The sequence below is a fragment of the Oncorhynchus kisutch genome, linkage group LG1 (genome assembly GCF_002021735.2).
Source record: "Oncorhynchus kisutch isolate 150728-3 linkage group LG1, Okis_V2, whole genome shotgun sequence".
Lineage (NCBI taxonomy): Eukaryota > Metazoa > Chordata > Actinopteri > Salmoniformes > Salmonidae > Oncorhynchus > Oncorhynchus kisutch.
The window spans coordinates 62317637-62334205 of NC_034174.2; the positions used below are offsets into that span (position 1 = coordinate 62317637).

Genomic DNA, 16569 nt, shown 5'->3' on the forward strand with positions numbered 1-16569 from the left:
CTTAATCCACCCCTCCAAAGAGTCCCCAACACACCCCAAACCTCAGTGGAGGCCTTCTGCTTTTGGGCCTGGTACCATGCCTTTTTAGGCCACCAGTCACCCTGGTTCTGGTGGTCAGCTGATGAGGGATGAGAGAAAGCCTTAAAATACATCCATCTTGGTAGGAAAACTTTAATTCCAGAAATTCATTGGGCTCCCGAGTGGCACAGTGGTCTAAGGAACTGCATCTCAGTGCTGGAGGCGTCACTACAGAGACACTGGTTTGAATCCAGGCTGTATCACAACAGTCCCTTAGGTTGGCGTACAATTGGCCCAGTGTCGTCCTGGTTTGGCCGGTGTTGGCTGTCATTGAAAAAATAATTTGTTCTTAACTGACTTGCCTAGTTCAATTAAGGTTAAATCAAATGAAAATACTATACAATAATGTATTTTTGTAATTTTATGTGATCTCTTCAAATAGTTCCCAAAAGCTTAGCCTATATAGTCTTCGATCGCCTTCTGTAATTTGCTAACAAATATTGGACATTCAATGAAAGATGGACATCAATGACTTGAGACTAGACACCAGTGACAGCCGTATGCGCTGTGTTGTTTAAGGAACACTAAATATTATAAAATGTTTAAAATAATTCACATGTAATTGTAATTTAATAAGATCTCTATGTGAGAGACTGTGTCCATCTTCTCCTTTTCCTTGGAGTGTATGAGTCTTCCAGACCCCCCTCTGCCTGCATCACACAGCTCACCAAACAGTAGACTTAGAGTTCAGACCCTGGCCGCTGTGTAGTTTGTTAGGCACTGCAAAATGAGCAAACAGTGGCTTCCACCGGGTGGTCCAGGATGATTGATTAAATTACTGATTCCTGTTTCATGACCTATCAGCAGATGGTTGTAATAAACAACTTTTCATTCATGCAACTGCTATTTTTGAAACATTGATAACTCATGGTAAGAAATCATTGGGTAACAGGGAAATTACAATATCCTACAAATCTTAGGCTTTTCACCATTAGGATCTTGTTAATATGGTTAAACTACCATTTGATCAATTTGAAAGGGGTCCCCGAGTAGTATAACCTTGTCAATATTGCCACCATGTGGTCAAGCGTTTCATTGCAAAGGGCGATGAACCTCACCATCTTTGACCTCACCAACATCCAACATGTACTGATTGTATTGTCTGACTGACAAGATAATAATTAACTTCAGAAAAAAGTTACTCAACATTTCACATACCATGATATAACTACCATATTTATAGAAATACAACTATCATACTTCTATTTCCAAGTAAACTTCAATATTAACTTAACTGAAAAATAACATAAAACCCTAGATTTAGAGATATATATTATTTTTCTTCTCCCCAATGTCGTGGTATCCCATTAGTAGTAGTTACAGTCTTGTCTCATCGCTGCAACTCCCGTACTGGCTCGGGAGAGGCGAAGGTCGAGAGCCATGCGTCCTCTGGCTGCGACAGAGCCTGGACTCGAACCCAGAAGCTCTAGTGGCACAGCAATAAAAGACCACTGCACCACTCGGAAGGCGCAGATTTATAGATATTTAGTCAAATAACCAACCACAATCCCCAGAATGAGCTATCAGTTGTACCTGTTTTTATTGTTGGATAACGTGTGAGTACAGTAGAGCTATTGTGCGTTATCATCTACCCAAAGGACAATCCTCCAGTGTCTTCTGACAAAGGCCAACGTTTAGATAGCTTTCTTTTTATTACAGGTTTATTATTAATAACCGTTACCTTAAAGAGATGAACAGAGTGAAACACACACACATACATACAGAGAGGTACACACACTCGTCAAATGTGCAGCAGGACTCGAGTGGGTGTATTGGTCACAGACGTGAGTCAGGAGGGTTCTGGGGGTCTTCTAAGTGCTGTTGTTGTGGCGGTGTGCCAGTAGGTGGCACCGCGAGTCACTGGCTCAGGAAGGACAGGGCCGTGTCTCGCTCCTCCACCAGCTCGGCGGCTGTGGCGTCCATCTTGGCGCGGGAGAAGTCGTTGACGGGCAGACCGTCATGGATATTCCATGACTTGTTCTGTGGAGAGAATATGGATGAGAATCAAACAGAGGGCTCTTTAGCACATCTCATCTAGTCCAGGATCACAACTACAGTACCCATAATGCTCTGCGTAACACAGTTTTGTCATCATTTTCCAATAGCAAATGAATGTGACAGGTCTGTGTACACTGCTGGCTTGCCCATAGTAGGCCTATGTTGGTATAACCTAAACTCTGAAAGCTGATGTTGGGTAACAATAACTTTCAATAACTACCCATCGGTAAATAATATGTTCTATTAATACACCTTGTGCCAGGGTTGATTAATTATGCAAGACAGCCCATCTCCTATGTATACAATGGCCTCTTCTGTGACAGAACGAGCAGAGCCATTGAGGGCTATGAGTGACTCATTTTGGCAATTCGTAAATAAACTGTGGCACAAGAGGCCTCTATCCATCTCTATGGTTATGCCTTACCTTGATATGAACAGGGAATGAGTAAATGAGGTCTTCGGGGATTCCGTAGGAGTTTCCACCAGCGTACACACCCATAGACATGAACTCACCCTGAAAATAACAACAGAACAAACTGTCAGGCCAGGGACACAGCTTCACAAACAAAAAAAACACAAATTCCCAGGTTTTCCAGAAATCCAGGGAACGTTTACAGAATCATGCAACCCTATGATATTATTTGATGGAGTTTGGAGAGGGGGGGGGGGGGGGGATTTGCTGCAGATCCTTGACGCCATTCCACCCCACCTCCCAAACACACGGCTTACATCGAGAGTGCCGAACCACCAGTCCCTCATGTGGTCACAGATGGCCTTGGCGGCAGACATGGCACTGGACAGCTTCCTGGCCTTGATGACGGCAGCACCACGCAGCTGCACCGTCTGCAGGAGACAGAGAGGAGAGGAAGAGAGGGAAAGAGGGGGATTTAGGACTGCTTCATTACAACACGGGACTAAAGAGATTAATAGATTCAGTGAAAATTATTGTATTCAGATAAGAGATTATTAAAAGATGATATGTGGTCCAAAATAACACCCACAACCTACGCTCGCTTTTCCATGTGAAGAGATTCATTCAGGTAAGGATCACACATGTATAATACCTATGAGCTATGCATACACAACATAGGTGCAAATAGCTACTCATAAATGTGTATAACTACATTCATAAAGCATTATTTTATTTTTATATTAAGGATCATACTTATTTTTCTTAAAACTGCATTGTTGGTTAAGGGCTTGTAAGTAAGCATTTCACTGTAAGGTCTACCTACGCCTGTTGCATTCGGCGCATGTGACAAATACAATTTGATTATGAGCAGTACTTCAAGCGATGTGTGCAGATTTCAGGTGGAATTGTTTACTTTTTCATAAAAGCATGAAAATTGGTACATTTGTACAGTTTGAGGCCCTGAACATTTTCATAAACAAAGCCATACATTTATTTGTATTTTTTTTAAATGGCAGAATGCCTTTTGAAGCAAATTGTTAGAATGCCCTATAGTACATTTCTTATGGGAAACTGTGTCAAAATGGGTTAGCTCAGAAGAGCCAAAACTTGAGTTCACTTACAGAGATGAAGTCTCCCTTGAGCCAGCTGTCGTCCTTCACGGCGCCGTACGCCTCCACCTCCTTGCCATGCACGTTGACCATGGCGTGGTGCACGTCGGGGTATTGGGTGGATGAGTGGTTGCCCCAGATGATGACGTTCTTGACTGCGTCGGCGGGCACGCCGCAACGCATCGCCACCTAGAGGACGACAGGCTGTGATGAAATTCATGGGATTTTTGACCATATTGGTATACCCATTCAATTGTTTCAGATCTAAATTCCAAATTGACTTATAACTACACCTTTTGCACTTCCAGAGATAAGATGATTTACTAGGTTTAAGCAATATAGTACAAATTCTAACTAGCCAATCATATTGCTCACACTTAATCCTCTCAGATATCCAGAAGTACATAGGGTATAGGGATCCATTTGGGATTGGACATTACATCAAGTGCCTAGAGGCTAGGAACTAGTGGCTTTTTCCGGATGGAGCCTCTTGGCTTTGGCCTACCTGGGAACGGGCCCTGTTGTGGTCTAGACGGGTCAGGCAGGAGAAGTTCTCCTTGGGGATGGAGGGGGCGGACTTGGAGGCAATCAGACAGTTGGTATTAGCAGGGTTTCCCACCACCAAGACCTGAGAGAGAGAGAGAGAGAAATATCAAAGAGTCATCACGCACTCAAACTACAGACTCAGGAACAGCTCAATTTCAGAGTAGGAAACAAGAATAGGATAAGTCCTATTTTAAGTCCTCATCTCCATTTGTGCCATTGCATGTGACTATTTATACATCTAAAACATACACTTGGTTTATGAAAGCAGAAAGAGTAGCAGAGGCCTCCCGAGTGGTGCTGCGATCTAAGGCACTGTAGTGCTTGAGGCATCACTGCATCTCTAAAATGTTACATCAGTGGTGCAGTGGTCTAGGGCACTGCATCGCAGCGCTAACTGTGCCACCAGAGACTCTGGGTTCGCGCCCAGGCTCTGTCGCAGCCGGCCGCAACCCGGAGGTCCGTGGGGCGACGCACAATTGGCCTAGCGTCGTCCGGGTTAGGGAGGGTTTGGCCGGTAGGGATATCCTTGTCTCATCGCACATTAGCAACTCCTGTGGCGGGCCGGGCGCAGTGCGCGCTAACCAGGTCGCCAGGTGCACGGCGTTTCCTCCGACACATTGGTGCGGCTGGCTTCCGGGGTGGATGCGCGCTGTGTTAAGAAGCAGTGCGGCTTGGTTGGGTTGTGTTGTGTTGTGTTTCTGAGGACGCATGGCTCTCGACCTTCGTCTCTCCCGAGCCCGTATGGGAGTTGTAGTGATGAGATAGTAACCACTAAAAATTGGATACCACGAAATTGGGGAGAAAAGGGGGTTAAAAATTTAAAATAAAATATATTTTTTTACATCAGTACAAGCAAATGATGAACCTTTCCCCAAAATACCCTTTAACATCATTCAACACCCCACAACCTGGCTTTCGCCGTACTGTTGTGCCTTCATGACCCTTGATTATCGTTAGCAATGAGAGCTGTTTCCCCCCACTCTCTCTCTCTAGCCAGGCTGCCTGAAACATGCCGAGTCATAGACACACAGAGGGACAGTTACCCTGACGGTCTTCTTGGCGTACTTCTCCAGGGCAGCACCCTGGGTCTTAAAGATGGCCACGTTGGCCTTCAGGAGGTCCTTCCTCTCCATGCCCTCCTTCCTGGGCATAGAGCCAACCAAGATGGCGGCATCCAGATCCTTGAAGCCCACTTCCACCTTGTCAGTGGGGATGACCTCTGGGGGGGGGGGGGGGGGGGGCTGTTAGTTACCATGGATATTGTGTTGGATAGAGTGGATGTAGTTAACATTTGGTGTTACAGACATTTGTAGAGAGATGCATGTTTGTATTGGATTTAGCAATACTATTATGACTTTAATTATGATGCGTTTAAAAAACAATTTCTATGAGCATAGAATGTCTGCCAAAGTTAGTAAAATAGTACTGCCATTTCAGGACCATCTGGGTGTACATGAATGCAAGATAAGGACAAAGTTTCTGTGTGGAAAATGACACACACACACACACAGTGGCTCCACCTGGCTGAAAAAAAATGTGTCTATTTTCTTGAAACACTGCCAAATGGTCTGAATTCATAGATAATGTTTGGTCTCTGGCCACTAGTGAAAAACTCATTCCCCGTTTTATCAGGATGAACTTCAGTCAGGGCTCACTGGTGCAAGAAACGTCTTGTACCCCGCCTCCCCTATTGTTGCCCCACCACACTCAGGATTGGCTGGAATTTTCTTTAGGGCTTTGGGAAACAACTAATAGGAGGCCTCCTTTCTGATACTCCTTCCCACAGCAGTCTGTTGTGGACCATTCCTGCTGTTAGCGCTACTGGAAAAGTACCGCAGCAGCAGGGATGTACAAACAGAAATACAGTCCATACACACGCAACGCATTTGAAATAGGTTTCAGATGGGGGAAGACAAAGAATGTAAAGCATGCCTATGTACAATGGGTGCATATGTTCTCAGAGCCAGCCCAGGCAGAATAGAAAAGCATAGCTCACCCCTGAGGAGTGGGAGAGCACAGTCCTGCAGCTCCATCACAACCCCATCCAGAACTGGCAACATGGGAGGGATGTCCAGCAGGACCAAGATGATGGGCTAGAACAGAAAGGAATGCAAAGAGGGATCTGCATTCACCACGGCCAAAAATATGAGATCTTCCCCTCCTGACCTCGTCAAAAATGCACATCCCATGTATAATTCACACGTGCTTATGTAACGGGCGTCATTATAGCCAACATGTTATAACATCCATCTGCCTCCTGTGCTCTCTCGAGGCCAAAGATCATTTGAAAGAGAGAGAGAGAGCAGATAGAAGTAGGCTGTGTTACCTGGTCCTTGCCGAAGACATCTCCCTTGGCGATGCTGTACAGCAGAGAGTAGGCGATCTGTCCAGCAGCGCCAGTCACTAGCACACGGATTGGGTCGGCCTGCAAAACAACACACAAACCCCATACTCGTTCTGTGCAATCTTCCAACACAGCAGTAATGACCTACATAGCAGGGATAAGCAAATGAAGCGGCAGTAATCGCATCTGACTGCTATGTTGATTAAAATTACAAAACTCAGTGTTGACAGATGGAAACGCACTTTGCATTAGCCCATAAAGTGCATTTAATGCCGTTTTCCGTGATACAACGTTAACTGTTGTTTGAAAGAGCAAAGATTAAGAACTATATGTAGGCTATTATGTATGGCTTTTACATTTTACCCAAGTTATATTCCACATACAGGCGTTCCTGGTAACGCATGCCGAATCTTACGTAAAATACCTATCCAGGCGTTGTATCAGCTAACCACATCATATGTTAAAGCAAATCGGTAAGTGGATGACGCAATGGATGCAACCATTGGTTGATGCACGCAATGCCCACATGTTGGTCAGGTTCCCCTGCTCAGAAGTTGCATGCATCAACCAATGGTTGCGTGCCACATCATCGACTGTCATTGACTGACAGATTGCTATAACAGACGTAGTTAGCGGATACATAAAATACATATCCAGGCGTTGTAAGACCTGGCATGCGTCAGCAACGCCTGGGCAGAGGAACGCGTCCAATAGCTTCAAAATGGGCGACTCAAGCTGTTCTTGATATCCATTGTCATCAAGAAATGAATGAATGAATGACGATAATGATGCAATTTATACTAATGCCACGCGCGAAAGTCTGTTACTGCAACAATGTAGCCATAACGACTGAGAAGAGAAGGCACCGCGGCTACATTGTTACTAGTGTGAAAAAAACGGAAACCATTTCCTAATCAGGCACTTTATCTTCTTCATTTCGCAATTGTAGTCTAGAGACTATTTAAAACATCCAACCTCCTCATATTTCTTCTCACTGCACAAGATGGCTGGTTGGCCATCTTTCTGAATAACGTTATCAAACGACTTCAGAAAGAAATGGTGAACGTTGGCCAGAAATCTAATCAGACTCATTTTGGATCAAACATTAGATTAACCGATGATGCTAGCTCCCGGCTTCAATGACAAGCGGATACAAAACCCAATTTGATCATCAGCAATGACAAGCATCTATTTTCCTAGCAAGCTAACACTTTCGATGCATCATTAATATAACAGTTAGCACTAACTGACAGCAACAAAATAAACATACATCTTACCATATTCACTTGAGATAGATGATCTAGTTAAGCCTGCAAACACTGTTCTCCCACTAGGACAAGACAGAAGGGTCACCTCTGCGCTTGTATTGAAATGTCAAACGGTGGCGCACTCGATTCCTGTCCTGGGATCTGTAGTTGAATATTGACTGATGTTGGTCTTTTTACCCGCCCAAGTCACGAAAAGGAACACATTCCCCATGAAGAACTGCTGCAGCCCGAGCTCGTTGTTATCGTAGGCCACGCCCATATAACCTTATATGGACCATACATCTAAAAAACCCGTGTATGAGCGGCGTTCAAATATCTCCTTTTACTAATACCAAGGGGTTGAAAATGTACCCAATTGCCATACTTGAGTAAAAGTAAAGATACCTTAATAGAAAATGACTCAAGTAAAAGTGAAAGTCACCCAGTAAAATACTACTTGAGTAAAGGTCTATAAGTATTTGACTTGAAATATACTTAAGTATCAAAAGTAATGTAATTTCAAAAATATACTTAGGTATCAAAAGTACAAGTGAAAGTATAAATGATTTCAAATTCCTTATATTAGGCAGACTAGGCGGCACGATTGATTTTTTTTTTTTTTTACGGATAGTCAGGGGCACATTTCAATACTCAGACATAATTTACAAATTAAGCATTTGTGTTTAGTGAATCCGCCAGATCAGATGAAGTACGGGTGACCAGGGATATTATTGGACCAGTGAGTGAATTGGACCATTTTCTTGTCCTGTTAAAGATTTAAAATGTAAAGAGTACTTTTGGGTGTCAGGGAAAATGTATGGAGTAAAAAGTACATTATTTTCTTTAGGAATGTAGTAAAAGTAGTCAAAAGTATAAATAGTACAGAACCCCAAAAAAACGACTTAAGTAGTACTTACGTACTTTACAACACTGCTAATACCTTGCTTCTTGCTTCTTTTAGCCGCACATTTTGTATAACTTTTTTATAAATTAACAAACGTTCATCACTCCTCTAGAAGGACTGGATCGACAGTATCCTAGGGATTTTCTGTACACAGTTATTTGCAGTTCTCACTGTACTCTAATCAATGAATGAAGGAGAGTGGCATAGTATTTGCACTGGGCCAAGCTTTTTTTAAATCTATTTTTAAGAAAACACACATTTGAATCTATACACTTCATTAATCAGATATATACATTAGAGTTGTGTGGGGATGTTTTGAGTGGATTTTTGGTAGCCTATACCAAGTTGAATTCAGCAAATGAATTGTCCCTAAGTAGGCCTATACCCTGATATCAATCTATGTTTGGTTTTACAAATGCATCACACCTACATTACAGCACACAGCATTTTTCTATAAAGATTGAGCATACCAACCGGATTAATGTTCAGCAAATCAAAAACATGGTTTATAAATGATCTATTAATGGCTTAGAATTAAAGTTAATAAGAGCGACTATTACATGATGAACAATATTTCAAGCAACGATTCATTCAAACACCCAACAAAAGCCTGATTAGACTGAGTTAAAGGTTTGTTCGGTGACTTACTACTAAGCAACTATTAATGGTCATTGTCTGTAAGATGGAGACACTTCTCTTTCATTGCCTCATTGCTTCATGACCACTGATAAGTGAAAGTGCTGGAGAATATTTGTCCATATTGGTTTAACTTGAAAACCACGTCCTCTCCCAGCCTTACGACCTGCATCTTTATTTAGTAGGTGGGTAAAATCAAATCGGTCATAAGCCAACTGGTAGCCTAATTCAAACAGAAAATACGATTCATCCTCAAGTAGTAGGTATAACGTCCGCCTAACTTTTTCTAATAGAAGACTATTGGAACAAGATGTCCGTCTGTAGCCTCCACTGGGGTCAAGAGTGGGGTCATTTGAAGTCAAGTGCAGTGATGTGGCTCTGGTAGACTAGTCACAAGCTGCTTGGCAATAGAACAGACTAAAGTGGCACCATCTTCACAACTGATGAGCAGGCATATTAGCTTTTTTTTCTATGGTGGGGGTAAGAACAAGGTTAGGTTTAGTGAATACAATTTAGTTGAGAAGCGCCATAATTCCATCCTTTCTGGCAGGTCCCTCTGGAGATACATTCGGAGGATTCAAAACTACCAGTTTCAAGAACTAAGCCTATTGACTTCTAACTATAATTAATGTTCACTCTATTACATCAAACAACCAGGACCTAACACTGACATGCAGCCTAGTATTTTCCACAGCAGATATAACATGTCACTTAGTTACCTAATATTATTTACATTTATTTAAGTTTTATTAGACGTATATACAGGATACACACGGTACACACTCCAACAAAACACTGCATGGCTAAAAATGTGATTACTGTTATGCAAACAGAAAAAAACCGAATTATAAACTGGATGGTTCCAGCTCTGAATGCTGATTGGCTGGCAATCGTGGTATATCAGACTATATACCACCCACATAAGAAAACATTTTTTTTCACTGCTTGCTCTAATTACGCTGATAACCAGTTTATAATAGCAATAAGACACCTAGGGGGTTTGTGGAATATGGCCAATATACCACGGCTAAGGGGTGCATGCAGGCACTCGTGTTGCGTCATACAAAGGAGCAGCCCTTTGCCGTGGTATATGACCATATTGCACAGCTTTATAGCTTAATTAGATCCGTTTCCTTATGATTGTGGGAAGTGGGCCATTAATGTTACATAATCGCCCGGTGAAAATAGTTGACTTCCCTATGGAGGCAGCGCCTGTCTGATGCACTGGGTGGCAAGGAGCTATCCATGTTGTAATCTGCAATGAACACCCACTCGCGTTCTTTTGTTTTTCTTTACCTTGTCAGGTCGAGGATTCCAGTTTAGTTTAACCACTAGGCTACCTGCCACCCTTTACCAAAGCTGCGTAGTGGAAGCAGTGAATGAATGGATGATGATGGGGTCACACAGACAGGACAGTCCAGCCACAGACAGTCTGTCGGCTACATTATGAATGAGTAGGCCTCAGAGTAGACTACTCAATTCGAATGCCTTGTTGACTGAGCGATAGCCTACGGATAGATACCACTAAATAGTAGCCTATGAGACTATCATTTTCTAGTCGATAGTGCCCACTACCCAGAGAGAATAGCTGAAGCTTCTGCAAAAACGAATATGGATCCGAATAAACCAATGTTTCACTAGGCTACCCAATAAGATTAGGTTGGTAAGAGCTTATCGCGGTAATTCAACAAGACATGTGCTATATGGAGGAGAGTCAATGTCAAATTTGCAACTGTAGTTTATTCAAAAGTAGCCTTCATATTTCGTTTGAGAGCCCCCTTTGTATGCTGTTGCGGTGAAGGAGAAGCCTCTTACCTCCGACGATGCCGCCCGCACCACTATGTACATCGCTGACAACAATGTCAACATGGTGAACCCGGGTCCGTCCCCTCGCTACAGTATGTCCGCCCGTCTGTCTTTGCGAGTCCAGCTGAAAATAGTTCAGGGCGAGATTGTCGGGGAGATAAGGACATAGAGAGCGTTGCAGCAACCTCAGGGAAACGCGAGCCCCGAGGACGAGAAACGCGCTCCGCTATGCAGTTATACTCGGATCCGCTATCTATCAGTCTCACCCGGGAGTCACTCTCTCTCGCACTACAGTCTAGTTCGCTAATAAGCTTTAGTGGACTAAAATAGATTGACTGCGCCGTAATCTTAGCCCATTAATGATCACTGTTGCATAAAGTGTAGCCTATCCTAATGATCAAGTCTGGGGTGAGAGGGGGGTTTGGTTGATGACATCACTAGCCTACAATTGAGAACCGCATAGGTGTGGTGTGTTTTGGGGGTCACATAAGGACACCATAATGTATATATGCAGCAGGAGTATGCATTTTTTTCTGCTGCTATGCCCTATATGCTAGCCTATGCCTCTGCTGGCCTGTAGGCTATATTGCATGTACAGTTGAAGTCGGAAGTTTACACACACTTAGGTTGGAGTCATTAACACTCGTTGTTCAACCACTCCACATATTTCTTGTTAACAAACTATAGTTTTGGCAAGTTGGTTAGGTCATCTACTTTGAGCATGACACAAGTAATTTTTCCAACAATTGTTTACAGACAGATTATTTCACTTATAATTCACTGTATCACAATTGCAGTGGGTCAGAAGTTTACATACACTAAGTTGACTGTGCTTTTAAACAGCTTGAAAAATTCCAGAAAATGATGTCATGGCTTTAGAAGCTGCTGATAGGCTAATTGACGTAATTTGAGTCAATTGGAGGTGTACATGTGAATGCATTTCAAGGCCTACCTTCAAACTCAGTGCCTCTTTGCTTGACATCATGGGAAAATCAAACGAAATCAGTCAAATACCTCAGAAAAAAATTGTAGACCTCCACAAGTCTGGTTCATCCTTGGGAGCAATTCCAAATGCCTGAAGGTACCATATTCATCTGTACAATAGTATGCAAGTATAAACACCATGGGACCACGAAGCCGTCATACCTCTCAGGAAGGAGATGCGTTCTGTCTCCTAGAGATGAACGTACTTTGGTGAGAAAAGTGCAAATCAATCCCAGAACAACAGCAAAGGACCTTGTGAAGATGCTGGAGGAAACGGGTACAAAAGTATCTATATCTATTGTTTTGATGGTTACACAGTGGAGGATGTTGAGGGGAGGACGGCTTGTAATGACTATACCAAACTACTGTTTTCCTCTCCATGTGCTGTTATCTGGGCCCCAGCCTGTATTTTAATGTTGAAGAAGGGTATGTCACTCACGATATTGTGCAGGTAGTTAATGACAAAATAAACAGACACCTTTATGATGTCACCAAAACACATACTTTACTCTGCATTATTATGAATAATAGTAGAGAGAATAGTTTATTTCCGCTTTTATTTCTTTCATCACATTCCCAGTGGGTCATAAGTGTACACGCACTCAATTAGTATTTGGTAGCATTGCCTTTAAATTGTTTCACTTGGGTCAAATGTTTCAGGTAGCCTTACACAAGCTTCCCACAATAAGGTGGGTGGAGCGGAATCAGTGGAATGGTATCAAATACATCAAACCCATAGTTTCCATGTGTTTGATCCCATTCCATTTGCGCCGTTCCAGCCATTATTACAAGCCGTCCTGTGTTTGATGTGTTTGATACCATTCCACTGATTCCGCACCTGCCGTTACCATGAGCAATTCCTCCCCAATTAAGGTACAACCAGCCTCCGGTGGTTACAGATGAAAGAAGGTGTCATGACGCCAGTGGTCTATTCAGGAAGGTGCAATGAGACAAAATGTTGAGATAGTGTTAGTTTCAAGAAAGCTAAACAAGCTGATGGTTCGGTTCTTATACTGTACCAGCAGAGGTCACCACTTGCATGAGAAAAGTGATAGGCTGTGCTCAGAAATGAGGGCCAGTATGGAAGGTGCTGCTATTGCCACTACTTCTTCATTCACAATAACTTTACCACTGGTAAATCTAGAACAGTTTAAGTCGTATCCTACGTACATAAGTGTAAATGCCTTGACACTGGGCAGAAGCGCATTGGAGTCAGCAGTGGGATGTGTATAATTTACATTTTTCATCCATATGTGACAGATCCGACATAACACATAGATTCCTTGACACTTGGACAGTAGATCAAAAGGGATACTGTAAGATGAAGATACCTCTACTTGTGTTTACGACAAACTAGGCACGACACTGATGGTCATATAGAGAAGAGGAGCTGTAGTCGTCGTGACCTCTTCAGCTTGCCTTTACATGTAGGGTCTGACTGAATCCACTAGGCCTCAATGACTGTGACTCTTTCGACAGGGAGGTGAGTTTTTTCATTCCTCTCTAAAGTCATCATCTACCACAGACAATGCATGACTAAGCAGCCTTGAGTAGTTTGCTCAGCAGGTTTCAACCTGCCATGCCTCAGTCAGTCAGTCAGTCAGTATGTGTGTGTGTGTGTGTGTGTGTGTGTGTGTGTGTGTGTGTGTAATACGTTACACATTCCGGATTGAAACAGGCACACACACATACATGTAAACACACAATCACGCGCAGACACACGTGTGCATACACACATGCACAAACACAGATGTACGCACACACACACAGTCACGCACAGACACACGTGTGCATACACACATGCACAAACACATTATGCACTGGCACACACACAGGGGCACACACACTTCTCCATTCACTCAGCAGTGACATGGAAATATTAATCACAAATAGTTTTTAATAAGACGTTCTTTCCTCTCTGGCCCCCTTCTCAAGTGTTGATGTGCTAACAAAGCGCCATTCCCGATGACTGACACCTAAATGCCTGGCTGTGTAGCGGCGATAGAGGCATGGCCTAGCTTGTTTACCACAGCTCTCATGACCACACAATGTCTACCAGCCCAAACCTGGCTTCCCTTGTCAGTCACAGAGACAAGCCTGAGGAGAGGGATGACTGACCCACCACAGCTGCGTCTTCGCCCACTTTGACAGAGAGAGAGACAAAGTAGTTTGCGAATAACAATTTCCTGTTGCCTTCCATCCACAGTAATTACGGCACTAGTGAAAAAGTCTCTCAGCACTGAGGTTAAGCTGACAGAACTGGGAGAGGAATGTACGGAATGCCGTTTTCTGACCAACCGGTGAGCTTTGATATTAGCCTAGCCTTCATCGCTCGCCATTTGAACTTATATGGACTCGACATTGTCATTTTCAACCCAATCCAAACAACGACTGTTTTTAGGGCACTACTGGCGTCAAGTGCAGTCTTTCGACAGTTGTTTGTTATGTCTTCTGTGTCTGCTCTGTGGGGATTATAAATATTTGCAGGCCTTAAAACGCCACAACAATACAAGAAAAGGTTTGAAAGACAACAAAAGAGTGGGGGCGATTGGATCTCAGTTCCATGTTTATGTAGACTATGAAAACAGAGGGCATTGTGGGAATTTCACCTGACATGCAGTTGAACCCAGAGTCGGTGATCTCACCTGCTATGGCCGTGTTATCTCCATCCCATCCCCCATCTCTGAGTGACTGAAAGAAAGTAGTTCCTGAAGGCCGGCAACAAGGACAGGTTAGCCAGTGTCTACCGCCGCCTCTTCTTTGACCCCTACGAACCCAACACTGATCCGCTATTTCGGTGCCTCCCCTGATAGTCGCACCACGCCTTCAGTATCTCTCATGCAACATGGAGGCCGGCTTTGTTTTGTTCTGAGACTGATTCCATGAGGTGACTGCAGTCAATGACCAATCGCTGATCGCTCTAACAGTCGATCCATATCTCGGTGAGAGTAACATGCAGCACAGAAACATTCCGAGAGGGATTTAAGGGATTGGAGCGAGAAACTAATCTAAACCAAGGATTAAAAGTGTGGGGCCATTCAGATCGGACTGATAGGGAAGCCTCACAACCAAACAGATACGGTCGGCATCAGTCCCGTCTTTTTGACTGGTGTTGTTGCTCAACTGCTGTTCTGTATTGCATGTGATGATGACTGACGACTGTGGGGAGATCCATTGGTGCGTGTTTGATGGCGCGTAGGCCCCCATCCAATGCTCCAAAAGCATTAGTCACTTGGCGCTTGTCATTCGAAACCCAGTGAACGCACCTATTGGCTCTTCTCCCACCGAGCTGGCAACCTGTCACTCGATTTCTGAACATGTCCCCGTGCCAACGCTTGGCAACCATATCGGATAATTAAGAGTGGTCACGCCCCACAACCCCCCCAAACCCAACCCTCGCCTCCTTGGCAACAGTATCCTCTCAGTCAGTCGCCTCGTCTTCCTCCTTTCCTCTTTGCCAATCACACTCATTTCCCCATCTGCCTGGAACGCTGCTGATAGAAAGTGCCCTGAAGTGCTGGTTCCCAGCCAAGGTGGTTGTTGTCGATAGCGTATGATGGCTATAAGGTTTGGATTTGAGCAAGGGATGGGGAGCAAGGCAGATTCTACCTTCTAGACCAAGGCTTTTCTCTCCAGAGAGCATCTTTGACAGACAAGCCATGTTCTCTGAGATGAATGGAACAATGTGAAGAATTTGGGCTCTGTCGGCCCCGATCAGTTCGCCGTGCTAGCTGGGGCGTGAGGATCGTTGGATAAACCTGTGAGTCAGTTAAGGCCACTGCTTAACTCTTGAGAATGGATTCAATGGCCCCATGATGGAACACATAATCATCAATGGAAAAGTACTTTTTAGTTTCTCTCACCTTTGAAAGAGTCAACCAATCTGAAACTGGAACAACAAATGAGTCCTATCGATTCATTGTGGTGAAGTATTGCTATGCATGAACACACAGAGCCTTCAGAAAGTATTCATACCCTGTGACTTATTCCACATTTTGTTGTGTTACAGCCTGAATTCAAAATGGATTAAAAAACATTTTTTTCTCTCACCCATCTACACAAAATACCCCATAAAGACAAAGTGAAAACGTGTGTTTTAGAAATGTTTGCACATTTATTGAAAATGAAATACATAAATATCTCATTTACATAAGAATTCACACCCCCTGAGTCAATACATGTTAGAATCACCATTTGATATTGATCATAGCTGTGAGTCTTTCTGGGTAAATTTCTAAGATCTTTGCGCACTTGGACTGTACACGGAACAAAAATATAAATGCAACATGCATTTAGTTACAGTTCACATAAGGAAATCAGTCAATTGAAATACATGAATTAACATGACTGGGAATACAGATACATTTAAAAAAAGTAGGGGTGTGGATCAGAGAACCAGTCAATATCTGGTGTGACCACCATTTGCCTCATGCAGCGTGACACATCTCCATTGCATAGATCAGGCTGTTGATTGTGGCCTGTGGAATGTTGTCCCACTCCTCTTC

General features: G+C 43.4%; 1 protein-coding gene across 3 annotated transcripts; it reads right to left on the minus strand.

Moving 5' to 3' along the window:
* Positions 1-1594: 1594 nt before the first annotated feature.
* On the minus strand, positions 1595-11552 carry LOC109889110 (malate dehydrogenase, cytoplasmic). Of its 3 annotated transcripts, none has more exons than XM_031829115.1 (9): positions 11090-11552; positions 6470-6568; positions 6140-6236; positions 5187-5362; positions 4103-4225; positions 3610-3786; positions 2806-2919; positions 2501-2590; positions 1595-2058 (listed from the first exon to the last, which is right to left on the minus strand). In XM_031829115.1, exons 1-9 carry the CDS (start codon positions 11141-11143, stop codon positions 1936-1938), a joined length of 1053 nt encoding a protein of 350 aa, XP_031684975.1. In that variant the 5' UTR covers positions 11144-11552; the 3' UTR covers positions 1595-1935. The 3 variants fall into 3 exon arrangements, with proteins under 3 accessions (XP_031684975.1, XP_031684983.1, XP_031684976.1); XM_031829123.1 differs by lacking the exon at positions 11090-11552 and adding an exon at positions 7765-8011; XM_031829116.1 differs by lacking the exon at positions 11090-11552 and adding an exon at positions 6851-7339 and having other exon boundaries at positions 1600-2058.
* Positions 11553-16569: the final 5017 nt, after the last annotated feature.

What these genes read in the sequence shown, in the direction of transcription:
- LOC109889110 (XM_031829115.1), bottom strand. Translation starts at nt 11,143, where the DNA reads ATGTTGACATTGTTGTCAGCGATGTACATAGTGGTGCGGGCGGCATCG. An exon ending in ACGCCAAGAAGACCGTCAGG is followed by an intron (nt 4,226 to 5,186) that starts GTAACTGTCCCT and finishes TCTCTCTCTCAG; the next exon opens with GTCTTGGTGGTGGGAAACCC. An exon ending in CATTCCCTGTTCATATCAAG is followed by an intron (nt 2,059 to 2,500) that starts GTAAGGCATAAC and finishes TTCTCTCCACAG; the next exon opens with AACAAGTCATGGAATATCCA.